The sequence below is a fragment of the Nicotiana tomentosiformis genome, chromosome 4 (genome assembly GCF_000390325.3).
Source record: "Nicotiana tomentosiformis chromosome 4, ASM39032v3, whole genome shotgun sequence".
Lineage (NCBI taxonomy): Eukaryota > Viridiplantae > Streptophyta > Magnoliopsida > Solanales > Solanaceae > Nicotiana > Nicotiana tomentosiformis.
Window position 1 is genome coordinate 106,271,769 of NC_090815.1, and position 25,428 is coordinate 106,297,196.

General features: G+C 35.1%; 3 protein-coding genes across 10 annotated transcripts; all 3 read left to right on the forward strand.

Annotated features, from left to right (window-relative positions):
* Positions 1-3,278: 3,278 nt before the first annotated feature.
* LOC104120053 (NADPH--cytochrome P450 reductase) lies at positions 3,279-9,815 on the forward strand. Its single transcript, XM_009631728.4, has 18 exons — positions 3,279-3,725; positions 4,995-5,054; positions 5,133-5,209; positions 5,316-5,373; positions 5,477-5,560; positions 5,634-5,670; positions 6,164-6,233; positions 6,371-6,562; positions 6,643-6,735; positions 7,340-7,565; positions 7,654-7,737; positions 7,942-8,093; positions 8,218-8,314; positions 8,452-8,601; positions 8,681-8,758; positions 8,851-8,973; positions 9,055-9,168; positions 9,345-9,815. The coding sequence occupies exons 1-18, from the start codon at positions 3,441-3,443 to the stop codon at positions 9,423-9,425; spliced, it is 2,061 nt and encodes a 686-aa protein (XP_009630023.1). The 5' UTR covers positions 3,279-3,440; the 3' UTR covers positions 9,426-9,815.
* A 1,296-nt stretch (positions 9,816-11,111) lies between these two features.
* On the forward strand, positions 11,112-16,011 carry LOC104120052 (pentatricopeptide repeat-containing protein At2g27800, mitochondrial). 6 transcript variants are annotated; one of them, XR_001973995.3, is made up of 4 exons: positions 11,112-12,778; positions 14,105-14,236; positions 14,364-14,468; positions 15,643-16,011. XR_001973995.3 is itself a non-coding variant. In XM_009631727.4 (3 exons), exons 2-3 carry the CDS (start codon positions 11,748-11,750, stop codon positions 15,716-15,718), a joined length of 1,107 nt encoding a protein of 368 aa, XP_009630022.1. In that variant the 5' UTR covers positions 11,113-11,398; positions 11,603-11,747; the 3' UTR covers positions 15,719-16,011. The 6 variants fall into 6 exon arrangements, 2 of the variants coding, with proteins under 2 accessions (XP_009630020.1, XP_009630022.1); XR_011415582.1 differs by having other exon boundaries at positions 11,113-12,778; positions 14,139-14,236; XR_001973994.3 differs by lacking the exon at positions 14,364-14,468.
* Positions 16,012-17,764: 1,753 nt separating this feature from the next.
* Positions 17,765-25,195, forward strand: LOC104120050 (endochitinase A-like). 3 transcript variants are annotated; one of them, XM_033652532.2, is made up of 8 exons: positions 17,765-17,894; positions 17,995-18,102; positions 18,533-18,728; positions 20,010-20,096; positions 20,725-21,111; positions 22,592-22,636; positions 23,333-23,474; positions 24,060-25,195. In XM_033652532.2, exons 2-8 carry the CDS (start codon positions 18,032-18,034, stop codon positions 24,920-24,922), a joined length of 1,791 nt encoding a protein of 596 aa, XP_033508423.1. In that variant the 5' UTR covers positions 17,765-17,894; positions 17,995-18,031; the 3' UTR covers positions 24,923-25,195. The 3 variants fall into 3 exon arrangements, with proteins under 3 accessions (XP_033508423.1, XP_009630017.1, XP_009630019.1); XM_009631722.4 differs by having other exon boundaries at positions 17,789-18,102; XM_009631724.4 differs by lacking the exon at positions 22,592-22,636 and having other exon boundaries at positions 17,791-18,102.
* Positions 25,196-25,428: the final 233 nt, after the last annotated feature.

The window sequence follows — 25,428 nt, forward strand, 5'->3', positions numbered from 1 at the left end:
ATTTTTTAAAATATATATTTTATTACACTTGAAAATCGATATAGAAACTGTCAATTAGAAACTAATACCCCTCTTGTTAAAATTCGAGAAAAAAACCTTTCATATAATCTAATGATTCACAACTAATATTCTTCAACGAAAAAAGTATTATACCCTTACAATGTTGGCTTGACTGCAGCTAAATGAAGAGATTTCAGCTTATATCATTCAATTCCTAGAATGTGTTAAATTGAAATTAATGATAGCAATTGTATAGCCAAAGGTTTGCTATTTTTTGGGTGGCCTTTTATACAAATTGACTTGTCAAACAAACATTCTTCAAAAAGAAAAAAAATAACTTTTTTGAATATTGACTTATTTTTGTGATGTTTCTTTCTCTAGCATGTAGGTTTATTTCATTATATATATAAGTAAACTTTTATTTGATTTTTAAACTCTTTTTTGTTATCTCGATAAACATAGACGTGTACTCTATATATTATATTTATTTTAAAAAAATTCCCTTTATTCAAATCTAGTTATAGTATTTTAAAGAACTTTAATTATATGGTTTTAGATGTGAAAGAGTTTTATAGTTATATGAGTAGTTTTATTATTATTATTTTTTGCGAGAGGCGAAGTAATATTTAAATAATGAGAAAAGATAACAAAAGTTCCTAACATAATTGCATATGATCATTAACCGAATTAAGTATGATTCCAAAAGATAAATTTATTTTTTATTTTAATTCAAATTTAAAAATTTTATCTATCAATTAAAAATTATCCTTTAATTTAAATTTAGTTATATATATATGACTAACATAGCCAAATATAGAATAAAGTTACCATATATTATTGGCATTTATTAGCTTGCCACTTGGTTTAACCACAATGACAATTATATATGGTAACTTTATTCCTTTATATATATATATATATATATATATATATATATATATATATATATATATATATATATATATATATAGATAGATATAGATTAACCTGCCACTTGACTTAACTACAATGCCAATTATATATGGTAACTTTATTCCTTTAATATATATATATAGATTAAGGTGCAACATTTCTATACATAAACGCACTCTGGTTTTTCTTCTTCCATTATATATTCACAAGTTCCCTCCTACTCATGAAAAAATATATAAACATTTTTTTTGAAAAAAAATAAAATAAACTTAAGGAAGAGTAAGTAAATGTACATTTTTTTAATTCTGAGAAATTTCTACGTAATAAACTTATGGGCCGAGTTTAATTGAGTACAAGTTTAAAACTTGAATATTGTAGATTTTATTCACAACAATCAAATTAATGAAATGTTTAGCTCACACGTATCAAGACTAAGACTTAGTAATTAACACTCCATTTATCTTAATTTTTGTGTCTATCCCAATAAAAATTATTTCGAAAATAATTTAATTTTAAATTTTTTATTTTACTCTTGGGGAGATGATTAAAAATTATATAAATATTTATAACTTGATTTAGACAATAAATTTTAAAAAATAATTCTTATTTAAATTTTGTGTCTAGTCAAACATCGTGACGAAGTGAATATTGCGCGAATCCGTGAATGTAGTTTTGACACGTCTAAAAGGAAGTTGAGGCATTCTCTTTGCCTTGGAATTGGAGTAGCAGAAAGGCACCACATATGCCATTTCCGATAACTAATTACTCACGCTTCTATGAATGCCTTTCCTTTACTTTTTAGAAATTGAAATGTGGATTTCACCATACTTTTTCTTTAACTACTTCTTCTCAACTTCTTATTGCAGCGATTTAATAGTCTGTTTGGCCAAATTTTTAAAATTAAATTATTTTGAAAATTATTTTTAAAAAAAATATTTTTCTCAAAATTAATTTTGCTAAGAAGCAGTTTGTGTTTGATTAATTAGTTTAAAAATTACTTTTGAGCAACAATTTATGTTTGGTCACTCTTTTAAAAAGTGCTTCTAAGTGTATTTTTCTCAAAAATATTTTTTAAAAAGTACTTTTGGGGAAAAACTGTTTTTTTCTGCTTCTTCAAAACTGTTTTTGCTTCTACTCAAAATTATTTTTTTATTCTAAAAATTTGGCCAAATACTTCAATTTTAAAAAGACATTTAAAAAAAAAAAAAAACTAAATACTTTTTGACTTGGAGAAGCTTGAACAAATATGCTTATAAGTCTAAAAAGAAAAGATAGGGAGTTGATTTTTGTACAATGCAGATTGCAAGCATCATAATATTTGTAACGAGCAATTAGAGTTGATGTTCACTCTTAGAATAGAAAACTATAATTTATTACTTTTGATTATTACCTACTTTTTACGTCAGACAAACAAATAATAATGTATTGATCGATATTAAACAGTATATACTATTTAAAAACTTAATCGAGTGCAAGGTCATCTTTTTTATTATTATTATAGAAAAATACTCTTGTTATCATTGCTACTATTATGAAGCATTTCTGATATTATATCAAACAGAGATTAGAATTATAATTAATGTAGATGTGTGCTCCATCTTCACATAAATAATGCAGAGCATAATCCTACAAAAACTTCTGTCCTCTCCCATGTTTGTGAGTCAACTTCATCAAAAGAATTCGAAAAGGATATATATGGTTAAAATCATTGCAAATTTAGAAATATAATAATAGGTACGTGTAAGTTGAAACAAGTTGATACTAAAAGTTTGTAGTATATTGCAAAAAGACAAAAAAAGCCAATTACGTGAAAAACTCAACAATTATTACCAGCACATATAGTATAAATATAATGCGTGTTAAATTGTTATGACATGATAAAAAGCAATTTCAGATCCTAACAAAATAAAGGTAGTACTATTTATTTTAAAAATTATAATTTGAAAAGAGATATAAATATTTATACGGCTGTTAATTATCTAGTTAAAAATAAAAAGAAAAGTCTAAGTTAAATTATTTTAAATATTATAAAATTTATATTTTTTGAAATAGACAAAAAAACAAAAAACAAATGTAATACTTATTACTAAAATCATTTGAAAAAGTTGTTTTTCAATATTATTAGTGAAAAATCCAATAATAATCACTTTTCTTTAAAAAAAAAAAAACACAAAGAAGTGATTAGAAGCTTCTCATTTGTCAACTACCCCAACCCCCGACCCCACAAAAAGTACAGCTTGTTTTTTCTTCTCTTTTCAGACAAGTCACAACAAAAATTCAGCAAGTACTATTTTTCCTTTTCTTTTCTCTCTTTATTTATTAATCAAAAAGTCTTCTCCTTTTTCCCCTTTATTTTTTCTTTTTCTTTTTCTCCTTGTTTCGATTTAAGATCCACCCAAACAGAGCATTAAGAAAACTTCTGGTCAAAATCTCACACAACATAAAACCCACCACCACAACCAACCAGAACCTCCTCCTTCCTCCTCCGTCTCCTCCGCCGTCCTCCTCCACTCGAAAACCCTACTATTATGGACTCGAGTTCGGAGTTAGTGAGATCAATTGAATCGGCGTTAGGAGTGTCGTTGGGGAGCGATACGGTGTTGGTGCTACTGACGACGTCGTTTGCAGTCATCGTTGGGTTAGTGGTGTTGTTTTTGAAGAGATCAAGTGATCGGAGTAAAGAAGTGAAGCCTATCGTGTTCCCCAAGTCCTTACATGTGGAGTCGGAGGAGGAGATTGAGCTAGAACCTGGAAAAGTTAAGGTCACCGTATTTTTCGGTACTCAAACTGGTACTGCTGAGGGTTTTGCAAAGGTATATATATTCATTTTATGAAGAAAAGTAAAGATCTTTGCCTTTTTACTTGCGCTGTGTATATATAGAATTAGAAAGTTGTAGTAGATATATAGTTATACTAAATTCACATCCAGTATCACATATGAGTATATGAGTAGCAGAGTCGGATCCAGGATTTGAACGTTCGAGTTCGGAATTCTATGACTGTTACATTTGATTTACTTTTCTGAAATTTTAACACATATATAAAGTTTGAGCCGAAAGCTACTGGGTTCAAACGTTATCCCTTAAGTTGAGTAGTGGGTGCTGTGGTTACTTAAAGTTTTAGATCCCCTTTAAGCTTTGTTGGGTGGAGTTACCTGCCCTGTGTTTGGTGTGCGGGCGAGAGGTAGCAGGTATTTGGTGGAACAGTGGGAAGCTGGTCCAGACGACACTTTTATTTTAAAAAATAATGTAGAAAAAACTGTTATTTAAAAACGAAAAGAGAAGCTCCTAGATTCCCCTGCTGATTGGTTCATTTTATTGCTTCTTTGATGTTTATCTATATAGTGATTCTTGGTTTTTTAACTTGAGAAAGAGGGGAATGGATCATGTAGAAAGTTACTTATATTCTTAACTTTCTCATTAAAGTTCAACAGATTATGAGGTCTAGACAGAGGTTCAAGTCGGTTCATGTACAGTAGTCCAGAAGTTCTTCTCCAGAGTTGGCTAATCCATAGATATCTTTCTTGTTTCTTCTCCTGGGAATGATAATAATGTGTTTTCTGTAATCTCAGTGTTTCTGTTGCATTTCTCTTAACTTCCATTTTCTGATCACGGTATAATGGCTATGGAGATTCTGCTGGACACTGAACTTGTTGATCGGATTATTCATTCCCTCCCCCTCCCCCCCCCCCCCTTTTTCTACAATTAAACGTGATTCGGTTTCTTAATGAGCAAATTGCTGCTGCTTAAGTTTGAATTCTCATCCTTAATGCACGTTGCATAACCAAGATGAAGTTATGTAACTGAGTCTGCCACTGGCCTTGTCTACTGCAGCAAGGCCTTTAAAAATCCTGGTCTTTCTGCATGACGGAAATATCAAATTGCTTGCTTGAAAGTTTGAATTCTCATCCCTAAGGCACATAGCAGTAGCAACATAAGTTATGTAACTAAGATGTGGCACAGTCATGTATCCACTTCAAGAGGCTTTCCAAAAATCTCATCTTTTCTGCATGCTCATTTCAGTCTAAAGACTGGTGGTCTGCATGTTCTTGATCAATAATTTAGTATTATGTTTCCGGTCAGGCTTTATCAGAGGAGATAAAAGCAAGTTATGAGAAGGCAGTAGTGAAAGTTGTAGACATGGTAAGTCGAATTGAGTGATATATCTTGAATTCCTTGCTTTGTGTCTCCTTTCTCTGATAACATAACCTTCAACCATAGGATGATTATGCTGCCGATGATGATCTGTATGAGGAGAAACTGAAGAAAGAGACAGTAGCATTTTTCATGGTGGCAACGTAAGAGATATGTTCATTTGGCATCTGTCAATTTTGGTTTTCTATTTGCTTTAACTTAAGAAGACAGTTCATGCAAACCCTTACATTCTTACACCTGATACTTTAGTTATGGGGATGGCGAGCCCACTGATAATGCTGCAAGGTTTTACAAGTGGTTCACTGAGGTAGAAAAAGGAGTTATGAGCATCATTGCACTTTCAATACGCTTCTTTCAGAGCAACTTCTTATTTTTGTGCATGGAACCTTATATTTGTGTTTTATGTTTAGGGACAAGAACGGGGCACGTGGCTGCAGCACCTTACTTATGGTGTTTTTGGATTGGGTAATCGCCAATATGAACATTTTAACAAGGTATTTGCTAGATGTTTGTTACTGTCTTTTCCACATTCCTGTTTTGTTATCTGACAAAGATCTTTTGGAACAGATTGGGAAGGTGATAGATGAACAATTAAGTGAACAAGGTGTGTATATATGGCCTTTCCACTATGGCATATGTTCTACCATTCTTGCGTCAACTTTCAACATACGAAGAAAACATCTGCTCGAAAGTTGTTGGATGATATTGCCAAATAAATTATGCCTCCAGTTTTTACCCAACTAGACTGTGTTGTGTAATCGCGATTGTTTTTGATTCTATGCATTTCCCAACTACCAGGAGTTAGTAATTTGAAATGATTTTTAATTTGCTGGCATTTCTTGGAGCACCTAATTTTTGTCTTTTGAGTTGGGGTTATATAGTCCTGATATGCTCAATCTTATACTTCTTTAAGTGAAGATTGGTGCAGTTTACTTTTCAGTTATAGGCGCTTTATGAAGATATTTTGTTCCCAGAGGCTTCTGTTGAAAAGCTATTATCAGCCGATTCTCAAGTTCACTTTCTTGCTATTTGTTAACATGTGATGATCATTTTAATACAAACTAGTTCATACCTTAGTTGGACTCACTGTATCACAGGTGCAAAACGTATTGTGCCTGTTGGCCTTGGCGATGATGATCAGTGCATTGAAGATGATTTTGCAGCCTGGTAATTAAACCGACCCTTCTTTGTTTGTTCAATTTGTTATGTTATTTGAATCATTCTTTATGCATCTCTGAGATGATATGACGGGACAAACAGACAAAGTTTGGTGTTTGGTTATTTACCTTGATTTGTGTTCTTAGGCGAGAACAACTGTGGCCTGAATTGGATCAAATACTTAGAGATGAGGATGATGCAAATTCTGCAGCCACTCCATATACAGCTGCAATTTCTGAATATCGTTTGGTTATCCATGATACCACGTCGACTCATGAGGATAAGCATGCCCGCATGGCTAATGGAAATACTTCGTATGACATCCACCATCCATGCAAGTAAGTAATCAAATGAGCATTCTATTTTTTGATTCAGCCTTTTAGCTTCTTACAGATAGTTCTCCCTTTTTTACCTGCAGAGTAAATGTTGCTGTTCAAAGAGAGCTTCACACACCCGATTCTGATCGCTCATGTATACATTTGGAGTTTGATATATCTGGCACTGGGATTTCGTAAGTTTGTACATTTCTTCTGTTTATATGGTTGATGATATTGTGTGCCAAAATATAAGAGAAAGGTCTTAGGTAGGTGAAGCAGTTAACGAAGGATTTCTCTGTCACGCGTGCCATTCTATTCGAAGTGTTCTATCTTATTATCATAAGTCATAAAATGTCCCATCGGTACAGTTTACATATAGAGCAAATTCATACTTTGATATGCTTTGCAATGTGTTGAAGATACAGTAAAGATTTTCTCGCTGCATGTGCTGACCGAAAGGCTTTATTCTTAGTGGAGGAAGGTCTAAGGGGTAGTTTTGGTGGCTCCCTCTCCTTTAATGGCTTGCCATAAGAACTAGATCTTTCTCTATATTTTATGCGGGTGTTTTGTAATAAAATTTTCTATCTTCTGTTAGTGAAGACAAATTAGCATGGTTAGAGTTCAATTGCTTGTTGTGTGCTTACTCTTCTTATCCATGGATGGTTATGCTAATCTATCTCTTTGTCTATCATTTTTCATGAAGTGCGTGAGCTGTTGTACCTTTTGTTGCATACCTGTGCTTATGATGATTGTATATAAGCTTTGTGGTGTAATGCATCATTTTCTTCCAATTCTCAGCTATGAAACAGGAGATCATGTGGGTGTTTATGCTGAAAATCCTGAAGAAATTGTTGAGGAAGCTGCGAGATTGCTGGGGCAGTCATTAGACTTAATATTCTCTATTCATACTGACAAGGAGGACGGTACAGCTCTTGGAGGCTCATTGCCCCCACCTTTCCCTGGTCCTTGCACACTGCGTGCTGCACTTGCACGTTACGCAGATCTTCTGAATCCTCCGCGGAAGGTCTGTCTTCATAAGATATTACATTTTACTTATTATAGCGGTTAATATTGCATTGCTTTACTGGAGATTCTAAATTATGTGTTTTCAGACTACTTTGATTGCATTGGCTGCTCATGCAGCCGAACCTAGTGAAGCAGAAAAGCTTAAGTTCTTGGCATCTCCACAGGGCAAGGTGAAGTAATTTTGATCATGCTGTTAATCTTCTGTTAACAATGAAGTAGTTCTGATTATGCGGTTCCATCTTCTTTCATTTTGTTCTGGCTATATTGCTGATTCACCATTGACAGGAAGTAGTTCTGTGGACTTTCTCTGGGTGGGGGTAAACCCACGAGGTTAAATTGACACACTAATATGCCCTTGTTTTTGGTTTCATCAGGATGAGTATTCTGCATGGATTGTTGCAAGTCAAAGAAGTCTTCTTGAAGTAATGGCTGAGTTCCCTTCGGCAAAGCCTCCTCTTGGTGTATTTTTTGCAGCGGTTGCCCCTCGTTTACAGCCTCGTTACTATTCAATCTCGTCATCTCCTCGGTGTGTAGTCTTGTCTGATTACTGTGGCAGATAGAACTTTACAAATCCATAAAACATAAGTGCAGTATACTTGGCCTCAGCATTGGTGAATTAAATTGATGGAACCATTTTTTGTCATCTGTAGATTTGCTCCTGCTAGAGTCCATGTGACCTGTGCACTAGTCTATGGTCCAACTCCCACTGGCCGGATTCACAAAGGAGTGTGTTCGACTTGGATGAAGGTACTAAAAGGATCTTATACATGTGTCGTCACAATTCAAGTCCTTGTTATGTTTCCTTGCACATCTAATTAGTTTTGCTCTTTATACAAGCACATAGGTTTTGTACTGACATCTTGAGCGCATTAAAAAATAAACAGAATGCAGTTCCGTTGGAGAAAAGTCAAAATTTCAGCTTTGCTCCCATCTTCATTAGGCCATCTAATTTCAAGTTACCGGTTGACCCTTCAGTTCCAATTGTCATGGTGGGACCTGGTACTGGTTTGGCACCATTTAGGGGATTCCTGCAGGTGCGACAGTTGCCTTTTTGTTTTTAAATTAGTATTGCTTGTTCTGGTGCAAGTGCTCTAAGACGGATGGATTTTTCAGGAAAGGGCAGCATTGAAGGAAGATGGGGCTCAACTTGGTCCTGCTTTGTTGTTTTTTGGTTGTAGGAATCGTAGAATGGTAGGTTATGACTGATTACAAATTTATATATTTGTGATGTCTGATAAGTGATACCCTCTGGTAAATATCCTTACTTTGATATTTGGTTTTAGGATTTTATTTATGAGGAGGAGCTTCAGAGTTTTGTGGATCAAGGTGTAATATCAGAGCTGATTATTGCATTTTCAAGGGAAGGACCCCAGAAAGAGTATGTTCAACATAAAATGCTGGAAAAGGTGAGTGTGCTGATAAAATAAGACTTGAGCTCTATTGTAATAAGCTAAGTGATTCTAATGCAACTTATGACGTATGAGCAGGCTTCCCATGTTTGGAGTTTAATCTCCCAGGAGGGATATCTATATGTTTGTGGGGATGCGAAAGGGATGGCCAGGGATGTACATCGTACACTCCATACCATAATCCAGGAGCAGGTATATGCTTTATTCATCTGCTGGACTTGAATACATCATTTGCTGTAAATCCAGCAATTTTATCTGTCTGTTAAATGGTGGATGATTTGATATATGACTGTCCTGATAGGCAGGAACTTATGTTCTTATTGCTTTTGCTGTATCTTATTTAGTTATTTTGTTTAAATGAAATCCAGGATAAGGTCGACTCAACCAAAGCTGAGGCTATTGTGAAGAAACTCCAAATGGATGGAAGATATCTCAGGGATGTGTGGTGATCTTATTAAGGCCAGCACGTTTGGTACCATTTGTTTACTTTTAGCAAAGCTTGGCTGTCCTCTCAGTTGCTTTGAGTTCCAGCAGCTAAAAAGATTATTACAGTCAATAGCCAAGGTCTGGATTCACTGCAGCATCTAAGTTTTGTCTATTAGATTTGTTATTACTCTTTTGTTGGAGCAGATATAAATTGCCTTTAAAATTCTGATTATTTTTTTATAAGAGATTCAGGACTGATACAAAATTGTTATATTTAGTTGGTTAAAACAATCCCAAATCATGTTGTAATATGTACGGAAGACTTTTGTAAGAATAGCTGTATAAAAAAGGGCGGGTAGAATAAATGTGTTGGTACACATTTGTGCTTGCCAGTTTATTTATTTATTTATTTATTTATTTATTTTAAACACCAAATCAGATATCACAATATTCTTGTGCATTCGTTGTGTTCACGTATTCCCAGTTTGTTTGAACACAAGAAATCCTCAGATTCAATCTGATAAGCATGTTGGTTACTATCTTTTTACCATGCTATCAATGAATGTTTATTGTACAAGTTTTGCTTGTAATTTTTCTCATAAGCAACCTGATTTATACAAATTAATTGTTGAAGATAGTATATACTTTTTTATCGCTAAACTCCAAACCACTAAGTATATCCCTTCTAATCTCTGATTGTATCAAATCATTATAACAATAATGACAAAGCCATATAACATTAATGATGATGATGGATGACACGACGATGATTATGATGTTATGAACCCTTAATCCTAACGATTAGCAATCAATCTAATTTGAGGGGAAAGGTCAGTCAGAACATCTCGTGATAAATATTGACTAAACAAGTTTTGATTAAGATACTCCATGCTGTAGGAAAATAAGATAGATGATGCTGGATATACATTGTGGATAATAATTGAACGTATAATGTTTTTTAGGCACTTGGGGTTAGTCCACCAAAATTCTTTTGAAAGTAATGATCGGTTATTATTTTTTTTTTATAAGGTAAAAGTTTATAAAAAAACGTACCAAGATGGTACAAAAAGAATGATCGGTTAAAGATTTTAAGATCGTACCTTTCAATTCAGGTTCTTGCTTCAATTTGATTTTCTTCAAAAGTCTATTGTCTTTGAAATTTATTACTTGATTAAAAACAAGGTTCTTTATTTTAATTTGTTTATCGGTTTTTGACTGAAAATAATGGTTAAAAAAGTATTAGAAGACTTTGCTCGCTAAATATGCATAAATACCAACAGTACTATTAGTCCCAAGTAACTCATTTGTATCTAGGAGGACTACAATAAGTTACGTCAACGAAAAAAAATAAGAATATCAATTCAATTATTTTTAATATAAAAATATCCCTTTTAAAATAAAAATAAAAAAATAAATAAAGGATGACAAAAATACTGGAATGAAAAGATTATAACTTTATTATCTCAATTACACAAAAGCAAAAATCTAATTTTGAGTTAGACGAGTTAAGTTATAAACTTTTTCTTCACTCATTTTGAGTTAAATAACTTAACGACTAATTGAGTTTATCACCCTTTTCGAAAAAAAATCCAAAATAATATATTATCTTTTATTTTAGACTCAAAGTCATACATATTTTTTCACGCAAGGAGCTTTCACACTTAGCACTAATAGTTCATTTACTTTAACAAAATAGTTCACTTTTAGCGGTAACACCTGGAAAAAGCATAAAGCCATACATTAATTTTCTAAACTTCCACTTTCCACCCTTTTGAAGAAAATTAATACAGCTGCCCAATTTTTCTTCACTTCCCCTTTCCACCCTTTTGTTGCTGCTGTGTGAGCATATCCACCATCTTTGGCCGCTCACTGCTTGTTTCAAACGACACAATCGTAGAACTTATTTGAACTACAAAAGACCAAAACTTGAAACCCAGATTGAGTTGGGTCATTCCAAATAATCACCAAGAATTTGAGAGAAGTGGAATTCCACATAGTAAGCATTTTCTTGATCTATTTTCCTGCTATTCATCCCTTTCTTTGGTAGTATAACTTTCAATATGCTGTTTATTTTTAGGCACTATTTTGCACATTCCTGCTCAAAATTAAGTCTTTTCTGTATTAAAGATCCCACCTTTAATAAAATTACTTGTTTGAACATTTTGTATTATCATTCATATGTGTACCCTTTTAGCTACAGTTCAAGAAAATTGTGTTCTTGGCCTCAAATTTACTACCCATCAAATCCTAGACCTCTTTTAGCTCAAACCCAATTTGTCAATTTCTATTGTTCAAGTGCACCAACATGGCTAAGAGGACCTCCCTCAAGATCTTTGAGGAAGAGGATGAACAGGAGAGCAAGAGCTGCATCAAAGCCTGTTCTTGACGAATCCCGATTTCAAAGGGCTGTAACTCAGCTTCCACCTAGATTTACTCCTGAAGAACTGAGGGATGTCATGACTTCAGAAAATGATCCTTTAGTGTGTTTGGAGTTGTTTAATTGGGCGTCGAAACAGCACAGGTTTAGGCATGATGTTTCGACGTATCATATTGCTATACAACGGCTTGGTGAAGCGAAAATGTATGAAGAAATGGATCATATTGTTAATCAAGTACTTGCCGTTCCATCTATTGGGTCCGAGGCGCTTTTCAATTCGATGATTTATTATTTCACGGAAGCTAGGAAGTTGACTCGAGCAGTGATGATATATAAGCATATGTTAAATAGTAGGAAATTGGATTGTAGGCCGTCGATTAAAACTTATAATATTCTTTTCGCGGCTCTTCTTAGTAGGAGGAATAATTCGTATATAAATCACATGTATATGGATACTATAAGGTCTCTCTTCAAGCAAATGGTCGATAATGGGATTGAACCAGATATCTTTTCCTTGAATACCATGATAAAAGGGTATGTGCTTTCGCTTCATGTCAATGATGCCCTTAGGGTATTTCACCAAATGGGTGTGGTTTACCAGTGCCAGCCCAACTCATTTTCATATGATTATCTGATCCACGGGTTATGTGCGCAAGGACGAACAAAGAATGCTAAGGAAATTTATGATAAGATGAAGTGCAAAGCATTCATACCTAGTAGTAAATCGTACAACTCGCTGGTGAACTCCTTGGCTCTTGGCGGAGAGGTTGATGAGGCAGTGAAATTCATGTGGGAGATGAACGAAAACCGAAGAACAATTGACTTCATCACCTTCCGAACAGTAATTGATGAAGTCTGCCGGCAAACAAGTGTGAAAGACGCCATTGGCTTGTTGAAGGAGTTGCAAAATAAGGACATCATCGATGGTCTTACTCATAGCAAGCTTCTGTGTGAACTTGAGGATGATGTTCATAATTTAAATGTCAGAAATCGGTACAGGTATTGTTCAACATTCCTTGATTATTTTCTTTCAGTGGAATTTTTGTTGCTTTTTGTGGTGGGTCCACGAGGGCTTTACCTTCCTTGTCTGATGCTTTTGCAATAGAATTATAGATGGTACTATTTCTCCTATGTAAATTCAGAAATGATGGATTTCTCCTTTTAATTGGTGAAAATATGCTGCCTTTTAATGCATCCAAAAGCTCTGTCGGTGCAATAGAATGTGGCCTTCTTAACTTGGTGCACTAGTAGTCAGCTGGCTGTAAGTTCACAAGAAGATAAATCTCGGATGAACTTGGCTAATACGTTATATTGAACTAGTTTAGTATACTCAGATTTTAGCTTGAGCACACAAATACCTCTAAAACAACCTCTGCTTTCTGTAAGTTTAAGCGAGTGCGATGAACAAGACGAATAATAGATATTTTGAAAGTAAAGACTCTCTTGTTCCCCATGTGAAGTAATTGCAGGTCAGACTTGCAAATTGTTCAGGGACTCTTAATTGAATAAAGTTTGGTTAAATCGATGTCGAGTTGATCAGCATTAGTTCATGTAAACTTTGACTTCCCCTTGCATCGTGTATGTCAATTGTTTATCCATCTGATGGTTAATTACAAGACTCACTTAATTATCCTTTTTAAACTAGTTGTCATCTTGAGACATCTGCTTTTGCAAATTTCATTGAACTGATAAGAGATGTCTTAATGCGCTAACAATAAAAATGGTGGTCGTCTCAAATACAAAGGTTATTGACTATTTCGGTCATACATCTCAAGTTACAAAAATTAGAGAGGTGCCAGTTTGGCTTAGTAAATATATGGAATGGTTTAGTTCCCTTAATGGATAATTGCATGCCATTTGAATGTGCCCATTAGAACCGGTTTTGGGTGATCGTTCTGTACTCTCACTCACTCTCTTTGCTGTGCTTTTGGTTTATTCTTGTGAAAACAGAAAATCTTTACTGCATGAAATGCAAAGTTTGCAAAATTGGTAGTGTCTTGCTCTTAGATTGGATACTGTTGCATGAGAAACAAACACTGCTAAAAACTGCAAACTTCAATCAAGGGAAGTTTCTGTATGTTTTGAAACTTAAAGGACTGGCTCTGCAATTATCAAACACCTCAATGGGTGAAAGTGAAACTGTTCTAGTATTTATCAAGTTAAAAAAAAAATCGGGGATGTCACTGATTGGAAAGGGATAAAAGAACCTCGAGGACATGCTAGAATTTCAAATTCATGTGAAATTTTTGTGCGGGTTTTAGACTTCTTGTCTTCTTAGAGTTGTAGGCCTGGGTAACATACTGTATTTTTTCTAACCAAACACAGCAAATGTGATGTTGAGAAATTTCTGATGCTGCAGCTAAGGTAAGAAAATCACTTTGACATGGTGGCTCTGAGAAAGCAGTTTCAATTGACTAGAGCAGAACCTAATGAGTGCTTGACTTGAAACATTGGCAGGTAACTTATTTATTATTGCTTTGCAACTACGGTTTCTTCCAGCTTTTCTTTCCATCACTTGATAACTTACCTGGAGATGAGGAGCTGTTAAACTCTTTTATCTGAAATTTCCTCTTCCTTTTTCTAGAAAATGTTATAAGCTACAATCAAGGGTCTGGTCTAGTGGCCAAATGAAATGAGTGCAAACCTTGGAAACCGATGTTTAAATCCTAGCAGAGACAAAAAATACTAGGTGAGTTCTTCTAGGTACTTGTGTTGGTAGGAGGTAATAGTCGAGGTGCATGCAAGCTGGCCGGATACCACCGCTATAACAAAAATGCTGTGCTGCTCGGCCCGGCCAGTCTTGTCTCACTTTGTTGTTAGTGTTAAAGTTAAATGATGTCTTCTTAGGGAGGAGGCAAAACATGCACTTGAAGGACTCCTTCCTGAGTGTAAACTTTGATATAACTGGTATTCTTGAGAAATGCCGAAGCTTGAAATGTCATGCTAAGACTTGAACTCTATGTTGGTAAATGTTATATTCGGTTATGTCTATGTTCCGCAACGTGATCACACCTTTACGTTGTCACTACCTCTCTAGACGAAGTTCAATGGCTAAACAATATCTGATGAGATAAATACTAACTCGTGATTTGGATAATCTGCAGTTCATTTCCTCAAGTTAAAAAGGAAAGATACGTTTTGAAAGCCAGAATATCAAATACGTTGGTGCCTTTTAGTTTCTTTTGTAGCTGTTAAAATACAAATTTAGAATAGATTGGGTGGAGAAGACGCATGGAGGACAGAATCGCAATATAGCAGGGAAGGGGAAGCATATTTAAATTTAAGTGAGCGCATTGGAACCTGATCAAGTATGATTAATGCAGGATAAGGATCTTCCCATAATATTTCTACTTTTTAGGAGCTAGTGACCTTAAATGTCTGTATATGAACCTTTCCAAATGGCAGAACTCCAAAAGATGACAATGCCGAAGGAAAAGTAGTAACTAAAACATTTTATTCTTTGACCTTCTCGTTAAATTGAATCCAATATTTTACATGTGGTGCATACTTGTTAGAATAGTTTGCTGGTTAAAGTTTCCAAAATGCAGTGAGAATGTTGTAGGAGTATCATAAATTGATGAGTTAAGCCTCTACCTATTCATCTTTCATCCTTTTTTTTTTCTAGAAAAAATAACGCCGGTTGGTGTTTGGGCCAAGTTTGTGCGACCTCGACTATTCCACAGGATACTTGCTACCTCCCATCAACACATGTACTTCGTAACTCTGCCTACCAAGGCATAGGCAGATGAGAAAGAAATTTCCAACCTATTCTTCGGGATATAAATGATAAAAAGAAAAGTAGAGGTAGTATTCTTAAGTTGCAATCTCTAAATATCTCATATGCTCCTTTTGTACTTTTGTAGGTTTCATGCAGCATGGACCCTAATTTATGTTGGGGTAGCAAAAAAATATCTGGTTTTTCATGGAAATGAGAGATAGCTGCAGAAATAAGCAGAATTCCTTCATGAGAGATGTATACTGTATCTAAATGGAATGAAGAGCAAAAGACAAAATATTCCCTCTTTAAAATCTATTTCTTGAGAACTGGATTTGATATATACATCAGTTGTATAGTCGCTTTCCTTCTATTTAAGCCAAATCTAATTCATAACTAATGTTGCTAAACATTTTTCTTATTGAAAAGAAAAGAAAAAGTGTAACTAGTGATGATGTATGAATTTATTGTTTTTATTATTCTTCCAATTTTTCAATCAAATTTCTATTTAGTCCGATTCAATGCTTTCTTATCTTGGATTGGTTATTATATATTTATCAAGTTATCTTTCCACAACTTAAACTTTTGAATTTTCTTTCCCTTTACTTATTGTACTAATATGAATGTTAAATTACATGATCTTCGCATTAAAGACATGTTTATCCAAATTTAGAAAATTGACCTTCCTTCCATTTTTCACATTTACTTTTTGAAACGTTTTTCAATGAAAAATTCTCAAACATAGAAGTGTTAACGTCAATCTACACGCAAGATTGTACCTTAGCTAAATTTGGACATGATTGCATAATTGTAGAGCAATTTAATGATATAGTGCATGACATGTAAGCATGGGCGAAGGGAGAGTGTCAGTTAGGGTTTGGACGAACCCAGTAACTTTTGCTTCGATCTTATTTGTATTAAAAATTTATTAAATATATATAAATATTTAATTACGAACTCAATAACTAAGATTAGCTATGAGTTTGATTACAAGATTAAAGTCCAATAAAGAATGACTAAAGACTCAACTAGATTAACAATAATCAAGATACCATTGAATTGAGTCTTTTGACATGAAGTTGGGAATTTAAGGATTTTTAGTCAAAATGTTCGTTGACTTGTCTTTCAAAAGACTACTTTCACACAAAATAAGAAGCAAGAACATTTATTTGAAATGATGTTTGACAAAAAGATGCGAAAACAGTGGCATTTTGCGGAAACGAATTTAATCATAAACTAAGGTAGAAGTAATTAACAGCTAAGCACAAGCTTGAAATCTAGATTTCATCAAGTTGAAGTTTTAAACTTTTTGTTGATTAAAGTAGTTTTGTAAATATTAGCAAAATAATGTGAAAATATATTCTCTCTTTTAAACCTCTCTCTCAAAAGACATATTATTTCTTGAAAAAGACTGATATATATAATCTTCATTAACTTGTCTTTATTAAAAACTACGTAATTATTTCACACACAAAAAACATATATAAACATATTCAAAATGTTGACAAAATGATACGAAAATAAGGATATTTTGTAAAATTTTGTGCGAACAAATTCAATCAAGAATTAAGGTAGAACTATCAATTTTCAATGAAAAACGTGATGTTGACTTATCATTTTGTTTAATTTTGTCGATTTGATACTTTTTGATTTACGAACTGACTTTATTATTCCCTCCGGTTCACAATAAGTGATTTTTTGGTCTTTTTTTTGTGGTCCAAAATAACTGATTTTTCCTTTTTTGAAGAATGAAGTAATTATTTTTTTCCTACATTGCCCTTGGAGTAAATAATATTGGAATATGTGTTAGGAGTATTTATGTGAAAAGATAGTTAAGGTTAATATGGTCAATTTCATTGTTAATTAATGTTAAAATATGAATTTCTTAATTTGTGTAAAAATATCAAAAAAATCACTTGTTGTGAACCGGAGCGAGTATCGGAACAAACATTCAATGCCTATGAGGAAGACATAAGAACCTGAGTCTCACGTCCTCAAATCCAAGAAAATACCAATTGGAGACGCTTAAGTACATGCTTTATTTTGGTAAGAATCTCACATACAAGAAATTAAAAGACGAAACTTTGTATAACATTAAAACAGTTTGTGTAGTGATGAATGTACTTAGCATGGAAATTAGAGTTCATCAAATCAAAATCTTAAATATTTTGTTAATTAAACTAGGCATTTTCATTATTAACAAAAATTTGTAAAACCATTTCTCTTTTTTCGTTTGAGATATTGTTGGCCCAAAATTAATGTGGATTCGGATGCTTGGAATAGAAAAACTCAAATATTCACTTTGACTTGGTCTCTCTCTCTCTCTCTCTCTCTCTCTCTCTCTCTGTGTGAATTGGTGCCACCATTGCGGAGTGTTCGTGGTGTCCACGCTCTTCAACGGTCGGTCTTCCTCCTCCTCCCTTTACTCAAAAAAACGCAGTTGGGGTTTTTCTTTTTTCTCTCTCCTAAAACCCTTCAAAAATTTTGGAGAAAATTGCAGTGGGGTTCTGAAAAAAGAAGCCAAGAATTGAAAGAAAATGGTGGAGAAAAGGAAGTTACAGAAAAGGGTCTTTATTGGTGAAGATGATGTATCCTCTCTCTTACAAAGGTTGGTTCTTTTTTGTTTTCAAGTTGGTTCTTGAAAACTTATGTGTATATGCGTGTGTTTGTGTGTGTGTTTGTGTGTGTGTATTTGTAATGTTCTTGGATCTATTTTTTTAAGTTGTGCTATTGCCTTTACTGCACTACACATATACACATATGTATGTATATATGTATCTATGTAATCAAAGGCGAAACCATGATTTCAAACTTTATGATTTCTAGATTTTAGAATGATGACTTTAAGTGCTACTAACTTGATTCTAAATTTTATATTTATACATATTTATATTGTTTGAGCAAAAGTTAGGGTGTTCGGCTGAACTTGCATTCAGGCTTCTAGCTCCGCCCCTTATATGTTTCATGTGTGTTTGTATTGTTTAGTGAATATATTATGCATATTAATTTTGGTTGTTTTGTAAATGTGGGTTTGAAAGGTATACAGCAATGACTGTGTTGACGGTGTTGCAAGAGGTGTCACAAGTTCAAGATGTGAAAATTGACTGGAATGAATTGGTGAAGAAGACCACAACTGGGATTACAAATGCCAGAGAGTACCAGATGCTGTGGCGCCATTTGGCTTATCACCATGGTTTGCTTGACAAATTTGATGATGATTCTGCTCAACCTCTAGTCAGTCCTACTCCCAGAAATTAGTTCATTTACTTCTCCTACAACTATGTGTGTGTGTGTGTGATGTTTATGTGAAGGACTTGTTCTATGATGATTATTTGAATTTGGAGTTACCGATATGCTTTTGAGGAGCTATAGGGCATTTATTTGAATTTTTGCAGGTTTTTTTCCTTTTTGTTTTCTTTTAAATCAGAAAAAGATGTATGCTTTCTAGGGAGTAGTTTAGCCTTTGAGAGATATATGTTTAGAAAATATATAGAACTTCTAATTTGAACTTGCATAATATTGGCATGAGATGAGTTAAATTGAGTGACATAGTCAATGAGGATTCATATGGCCGACCTAAACTTCCTTGGGACTGAAGCGTAGTAGTAGTTGTTGTTGTGATTCAGCAAACCCCTAAACAGGCCCATATAGAGCAAATTGGATAGTTAAGATTCATATGGCAATTGCAATTAGCTTGGGATTGATGTGTTGTAGTAGTAGTGGTTGTTGATTTGGTAAATGGAAGAGAAGAAAATGTAGAGAGATTCGGCACGGTGCTCACTGAACCTCCGAAATATCTAACAAGTCGAGTCTCATGTTGGTCATATAGAACACCAATACATAGAAAAACGGCTGAAGAAACCAGTCCACAACTTGACATCGGTAGAATGCTACCTCCAATTCCCTGTATGTTCGACTTCGACAACGCCCCACCTCCCTAGTCCCCCCTCATCAGACGCCAAAGCTGGTGAGAGGAGTTGAGATGAGCACTTTCGTCCAGCTTAGTATTGTCCTTTTTCTGCAGTGTTGGCTTTACATTTCTGTATATTATCAAATGCTTTTGCTTCTTGTATATCTGTTAGTGTAGCATGGAAGACGTCTCCCGTGGTCTGTTTCCCTACAAATTGGGAATGGAATGCCACAAATCATTACATTTCCTGGCTAAATTGGGGTAAACTTTGTGCACATATTGCCTAAGCTTGGGATTATAAATCTGTGAGCAGCTTCATTTATCTGCTCTTGAGAGGATCCCATTCTTACTGTTTCACTATTGTCTACTCAATAAGTGGCAGCAGAAAATAATTTTGCATTGAATCTAGTGTTTATTGTGATCTGTGTTGAAAGCATTGAATAATGTATATTCTCAAATACTACATATTGGTAACTAATGTATGGTGGTCGATATCCATTATCTGTTGCTCAGTGAGATGAATGATCCACCTTATTTTTTGAACTTGCACTGTGATTTTTTAATTTTATGATTTTATGGTTTGATTTTTTTTTCTTTGATGGCAGGATGACGATAGTGATCTAGAATATGAATTGGAAGCTTTTCCTCCCGTAAGCAGTGAGGCTTCAGCAGAGGCTACAGCATATGTGAAGGTAAACGAACAAGACCTGCCCAAAATGGTGATTTCCTTCACCATTTTTCCTAAAAATGTTTTTAAAGTGGCTTCATTTTAAAGTTTGGTTGGCCAACCTAACAGCCGGACAGCTGCAATTTAACTTGTACTAGTAAATTAGTCATTTTATTCCTGCAGCACAATATGCTTCTAGGTGAAGGTCTAACAGATTTCCCGAAACTGCTGAAATTTCTTAAGTCAATGAACTGTGCTGATGGATTTACATTTACCTATGAAGGATCTTGAATTTAGTCCATTACATATATGATGAAATACATAAATGGGTTAAGAACCTGAGATATAATTCCCCAGGTCTGGGAAATGCACCTCTTTGGCGATAAATACTTTTTGACAAGCTCATTTTGCATGGTTTAGAAATGGAATTAGTATGTGGCGTGCATTGGTTATTTATGTATTTGGACTTGCTTTTTATTTTTGAAACAAAGAAACATTGCACTCGCTTTTATTTGACTATGCTAGGATGCCACCCTCTACCCTTAAATGCATACTCCTACCTATTACTAGAATTAGTCGTTGATATTCGGGGTGACACGCATGCTTCTCTCTTTTCTCATACAGTCAATTTTTGTTGCTTTGGGCTTGGATAGGTATTAATTGCTTCTGGGGTTCCATGTGATTCACATATGTCAAATGGAAATACTATTGAAGCTCCATTGACTATAAGTATACCCAATGGCCAAACATCTGGAACCGCTACAGAAAATTCACTCCATGGTATTTCAGCTTATGGGACGAAAATTACTGTCCCAGTTTCTGTGGAAAAACAACCACTTACATCTGTCATGGCTGCTGAGGTTGTGGACACTAATGGGCCAGCTAATTCCAACTTTCCTCCCAGGCGAAGACGAAAGCCTTGGTCTGCAGCAGAGGATATGGAACTCATTGCTGCAGTACAAAAGTGTGGTGAAGGAAATTGGGCAAATATATTGAAAGGGGATTTTAAGGGAGACAGAACAGCATCACAACTATCTCAGGTTTAATCTTGTATATACTTGGCAATTTATGTTCTCTGGTCATATTTACACTCTGGTTTAGCAAATTCTTTTGGCCTTGTCCTTAACAGGAGTTAGCATAAGTATGTGCTGTTCTGCAGATCGGGAACTTTTTCCTTTCTCATTTGCTTTTTTTTTTTTTATGAAAGTAATTTTGGTAGATGATAAATTAACGGTCAAAAGAAATTTCTTTTGATAGAGGACAAATTCAGTCTCTTATTATACTGATAAATCCTCGCTTGGAGTTAAAAGAACATTAATCTTTGGGCTACTTGCAGTTGCAGTTTACTAAATGGATCTCATCCAAATAATTACGACTTCTAAATGCAGCAAATGGTAAATGACAAGAAAAGATATTGTCCAGTGCAGCTAATTAATTAATCTGCGCTTGAACACTTGTTTTTATTCATTAATGCATCCTTTTTGAAAAGCAAAATTCATGAGCACTCAAGCCAATATTACAGATTGCTCAAGTCTGGACCTATCATCAAAATGTGCAAGGAAGGTCAATAAATTGAAAATAATCAGTTGTTTTCTGGAAGACTATGGAAAAGTAAATAGGAGAATTTGATTTAATTGCAAAGTAGTCTCCTGTTTCTAGTTTCTTCCTGATGTACCCATGAGGTTCCTATGTGTATAGCTGACTGGGTTTTTTCGTAGAGAATCATATTGTGGGTAGGTTCTCTATCTTTGGTGCAGGGAGTGTATACAGGGTTTCACCCATCATTGATAAATCATTTACTTTATCAAAATTAAGAACTAGATTTAAACGAAAATTAAGTAAAAGGGCCCCACCTTGTCAAATGGTAAATTTTGTAAGGAAGGTAAGTATGTCATCATTGTGTATGCTTTTTCCTATTTTGAACAGTGGAAGCAACTGAATCATGGCTGGCAATATCCGAAGTTTCACAGTTTGAGGATATATTGTTCTTCCACTCACACTTGCTACATGGATGTTAAAGACATTAAGCTTCCTTGCAAAATTGTAGCACTGTTATATTAATTTGAGGATATCTCGTCCTCCATTCTATTCCTCTTCGGTCGTAATGAATTTATTAAGTGCATGAAGGAGATTTAGTCGGGAATGTTAGTGTTAATCGAGCTAAGTAAATATGGTGAAGTAATGTCTAAATACTGTTTCTCCCGGTGTTTGAAAAAGCGCTCGCTTCATCGCGAGAAGCGAGGCGAAGCGTGAAAGGCAGCGCTTCAGCTTGCTAAAGCGACTCAGGTCAGTAAAAGCGACCGCTTCTCTGTAAAAAGCGAGAAGCGGGGAAAGCGGAGCGAAGAGAAGAAGCGTCCGCTTCTCTGTATTAAAATACCCAACCCTATTTTATTAAAAACAAGTTTTTTGGATTAAACACTGATCATCAACAACAGCGACTAGTATTCTTCAACTTCCAACAGCAGCGACTTCTTCTTCATCTACTTCTGATTTCTTAAAGAATCTCAAATCATCAACTAGGGTTGTTCTTCTTCTTCTTCAACTTCAAGTTCAAGACTTCAACAGGTATGTTCTGAACTTCTGATTTCCATTCTTCTTCTTATTCTTTTTCTTTCTAAACGTCCAAAAAGCAGCAAAATGCTGGCGAATTTTTTCCAGAATTTTACTGCCCAATTTTTCCAGTTATTAACAGAGAAGTATTGAACATTTGCTTACAATTACATGTGTTGTCTATGCAATATTTTTTTTTTTTTTTTTTTAAATTTCGCTTCACTTCAAAAAAGCGAGCGCTTCGCTTCTCGCTTTAAGCTTTAAGCTTTAAGCGAAATGGGGTTTGTCGCTTTTTCTCGCTTCACGCTCTTCACAACACTGAGTCTCACTTTCTCCATGTCATAGTCATAGCCTCATCATTTTAATTAAACTGAACACTGCTAGCGATATCATGTTTCAACCCCCCCACCCCCCCACCCCCTCAACCCCTCAAAAAAAAAAAAAAGAAAGAAAAAAAGGTAGTCACAAATATGCATTGGAAGTCCACCGTCGTCTTGTATGATTTGGATGTCTTGGTTTTCCCAGGTTCCGTTGGTTCAAATGCTGGAAAGTGACTGAGATGCCAAAGTGTTTATTTGTGGAACTAGCAAGAACTAGATGTTAACAAAGCAGTTAACAGAACTTGTAAAATAATTTCTGCCTGTTATAAGATCTGCTACCATGATCTGCAATGTAAATCTACTTTAAGATAATGAGTATTTCATTGTGCAGAGATGGGCAATTATTAGAAAGCGACATGGGAACATGGTGGGGAATGGCTCACAGCTGTCGGAGGCTCAGCTTGCAGCTCGTCATGCAATGTCCCTAGCTCTCGGGGATAACTTGAGAGCAGCTTGTCCAATCAGCACTAATGGTAATTGTCTTAACTGTATGTCATCTATAATGACCATAGCTGCCTAGATGGGGGCTTGTAAGCGTGTCATATGATAAGTCGAAAGTCTGATGTCTTTGACCTTATCTGCATGTGGTTTATACATTTGATTAAAATTCAATAATTAGGTTAGCTAAAATCTGAATTCCTTCAATATGCCGGTACGTTGCACTATGGAAAACCAAGGGTTTAAGTCTTTGCAGATGTAATGAAATATATTCTTAAAGGTGTCCACTGTACTGACTTCGTTTACTTCCTTTCCAAGAAGACTTTGACAATCCAAACTCCAATTGGTAATTTCTGCATGCTACCTTTAGAAAACAACAGTTCTATGCTAAGTGGAGAATCGGGAATTCAAAAATTTTAGTAGCAATTCTGTTTTCCAGCATTATGCCGAGATATTTTTAGGTGGTTCCTAGAACACGGCTCTTCCCTTTCTTGACTCCGCCTTTGTGTATTGTATTTTAATGGTACTTTGAATATCCAAAGTTAATTTACTCACCTCCCCAATTGTTTCATCCATTTGTGCAATCTCTAGTTTTAAACTAAATTGTGGTATTGTTTCAGTGGGGCCAAATTCAGGCAGTGCACCAAGTAATTCTTTGCATTTTGCTGCTGCCAATAATGCATCTGGTGGTCCAAAATCCGAGCATCAGCAAGATTTAGTACCTTCAAAACCTCGAGTAATCCCAAAAAATCCATTGCCAAAACCTGCTATTAACCCAGATTCAATGGTCAAAACTGCTGCTATGGCTGCAGGCTCCCGAATTGCTACCCCTTCAGGTGCTGCTGCCTCACTGCAAAAGGCTGCAGAATCTAAAAAAGTCGTCCAAATCATGCCCGGAGGAACTCCAGCAGTCAAATCATCTGTGCCAGGTAGCACTAATGGTTTGCCCAGTAATGTGCACTTCATTCGAACTGGCCTGGTCTCCCGTCCCCCAGGCTGTGGTCCCTCAAATGCATCACAATCTGCAGTTCGACCTAACCCAATGGCTGTCCCATCCAGAACAAATGTGTCATCTGGAGTTCCCGCTGGCCCTACATCTTCTTCAGCAAGGGTACTTGAAGCAAAAACTAAAGCAGTCGCTACCCAAGAAATTCCAGCTGCTATTCTGTCTAATGCACGGAGAGAGAAAGTTGAAATTGATCAAGCTGCTTCAATGGAGAATGCACAACAGCAGGTCCGAAAAGGTCAAACTTTTGGTTCAGGCAACCTGTTGACAGAGAAAGTAGAAGGTCAAACTTCAATTTTAGGTCACACAGTGAAAGAGCAAGGAGGAGAGAGTAAAGCTTCAAGAGTTCTAGTTCAAGAAAAGTTAATCCCAAGTGTAGAGACTGTCAGCAATAATAGCATCAGGAACCAGGGCGAGAATAGCAATAAGAATGAGAACACTAAAATAGTTTTGGCACTAGAAAGTAGTGGTGTTTAAGGTCCTGCACCCGAGACATGTAAAGTTTTCAAAGGGAGTTGAGATAGGGGATTTAGGTGAGGCACTGAGGATGGGGAAGAGTTAAATGGAGTGACTGGCTGGACCTGCTTTGTATGTAATGTCTAATTTGCACCTGCTATTTTGTGCTTCAGCTTTCATCTATGTAAATGTGTCTTGTCTATAATTAGGTGGCAATTCATAAATTTTTTTTATATGTTCTCTTGTTGAGGGTTGACTATCTCCCTATGTTATTATTAGTAAGTTATTTTGGCATGTGTCGTTGTGTTGCTGAGGTACTAGGTTAGAGACTGTATTTTTTGTGCTTTCAAAATGTTGTGCTAAAAATTCAATGAACAAGATTTGATCAGAAAATCGGCTGCATCGACATATTGCGGCAATTCAATGCAGATTATAACGATGGAACCTTGTTTAAATCTATATATTCAGCATACGTAATTGAAGTAGGCTTATTAAATATGTGAAACCAGGTCTTAAAGAAAGGGCTG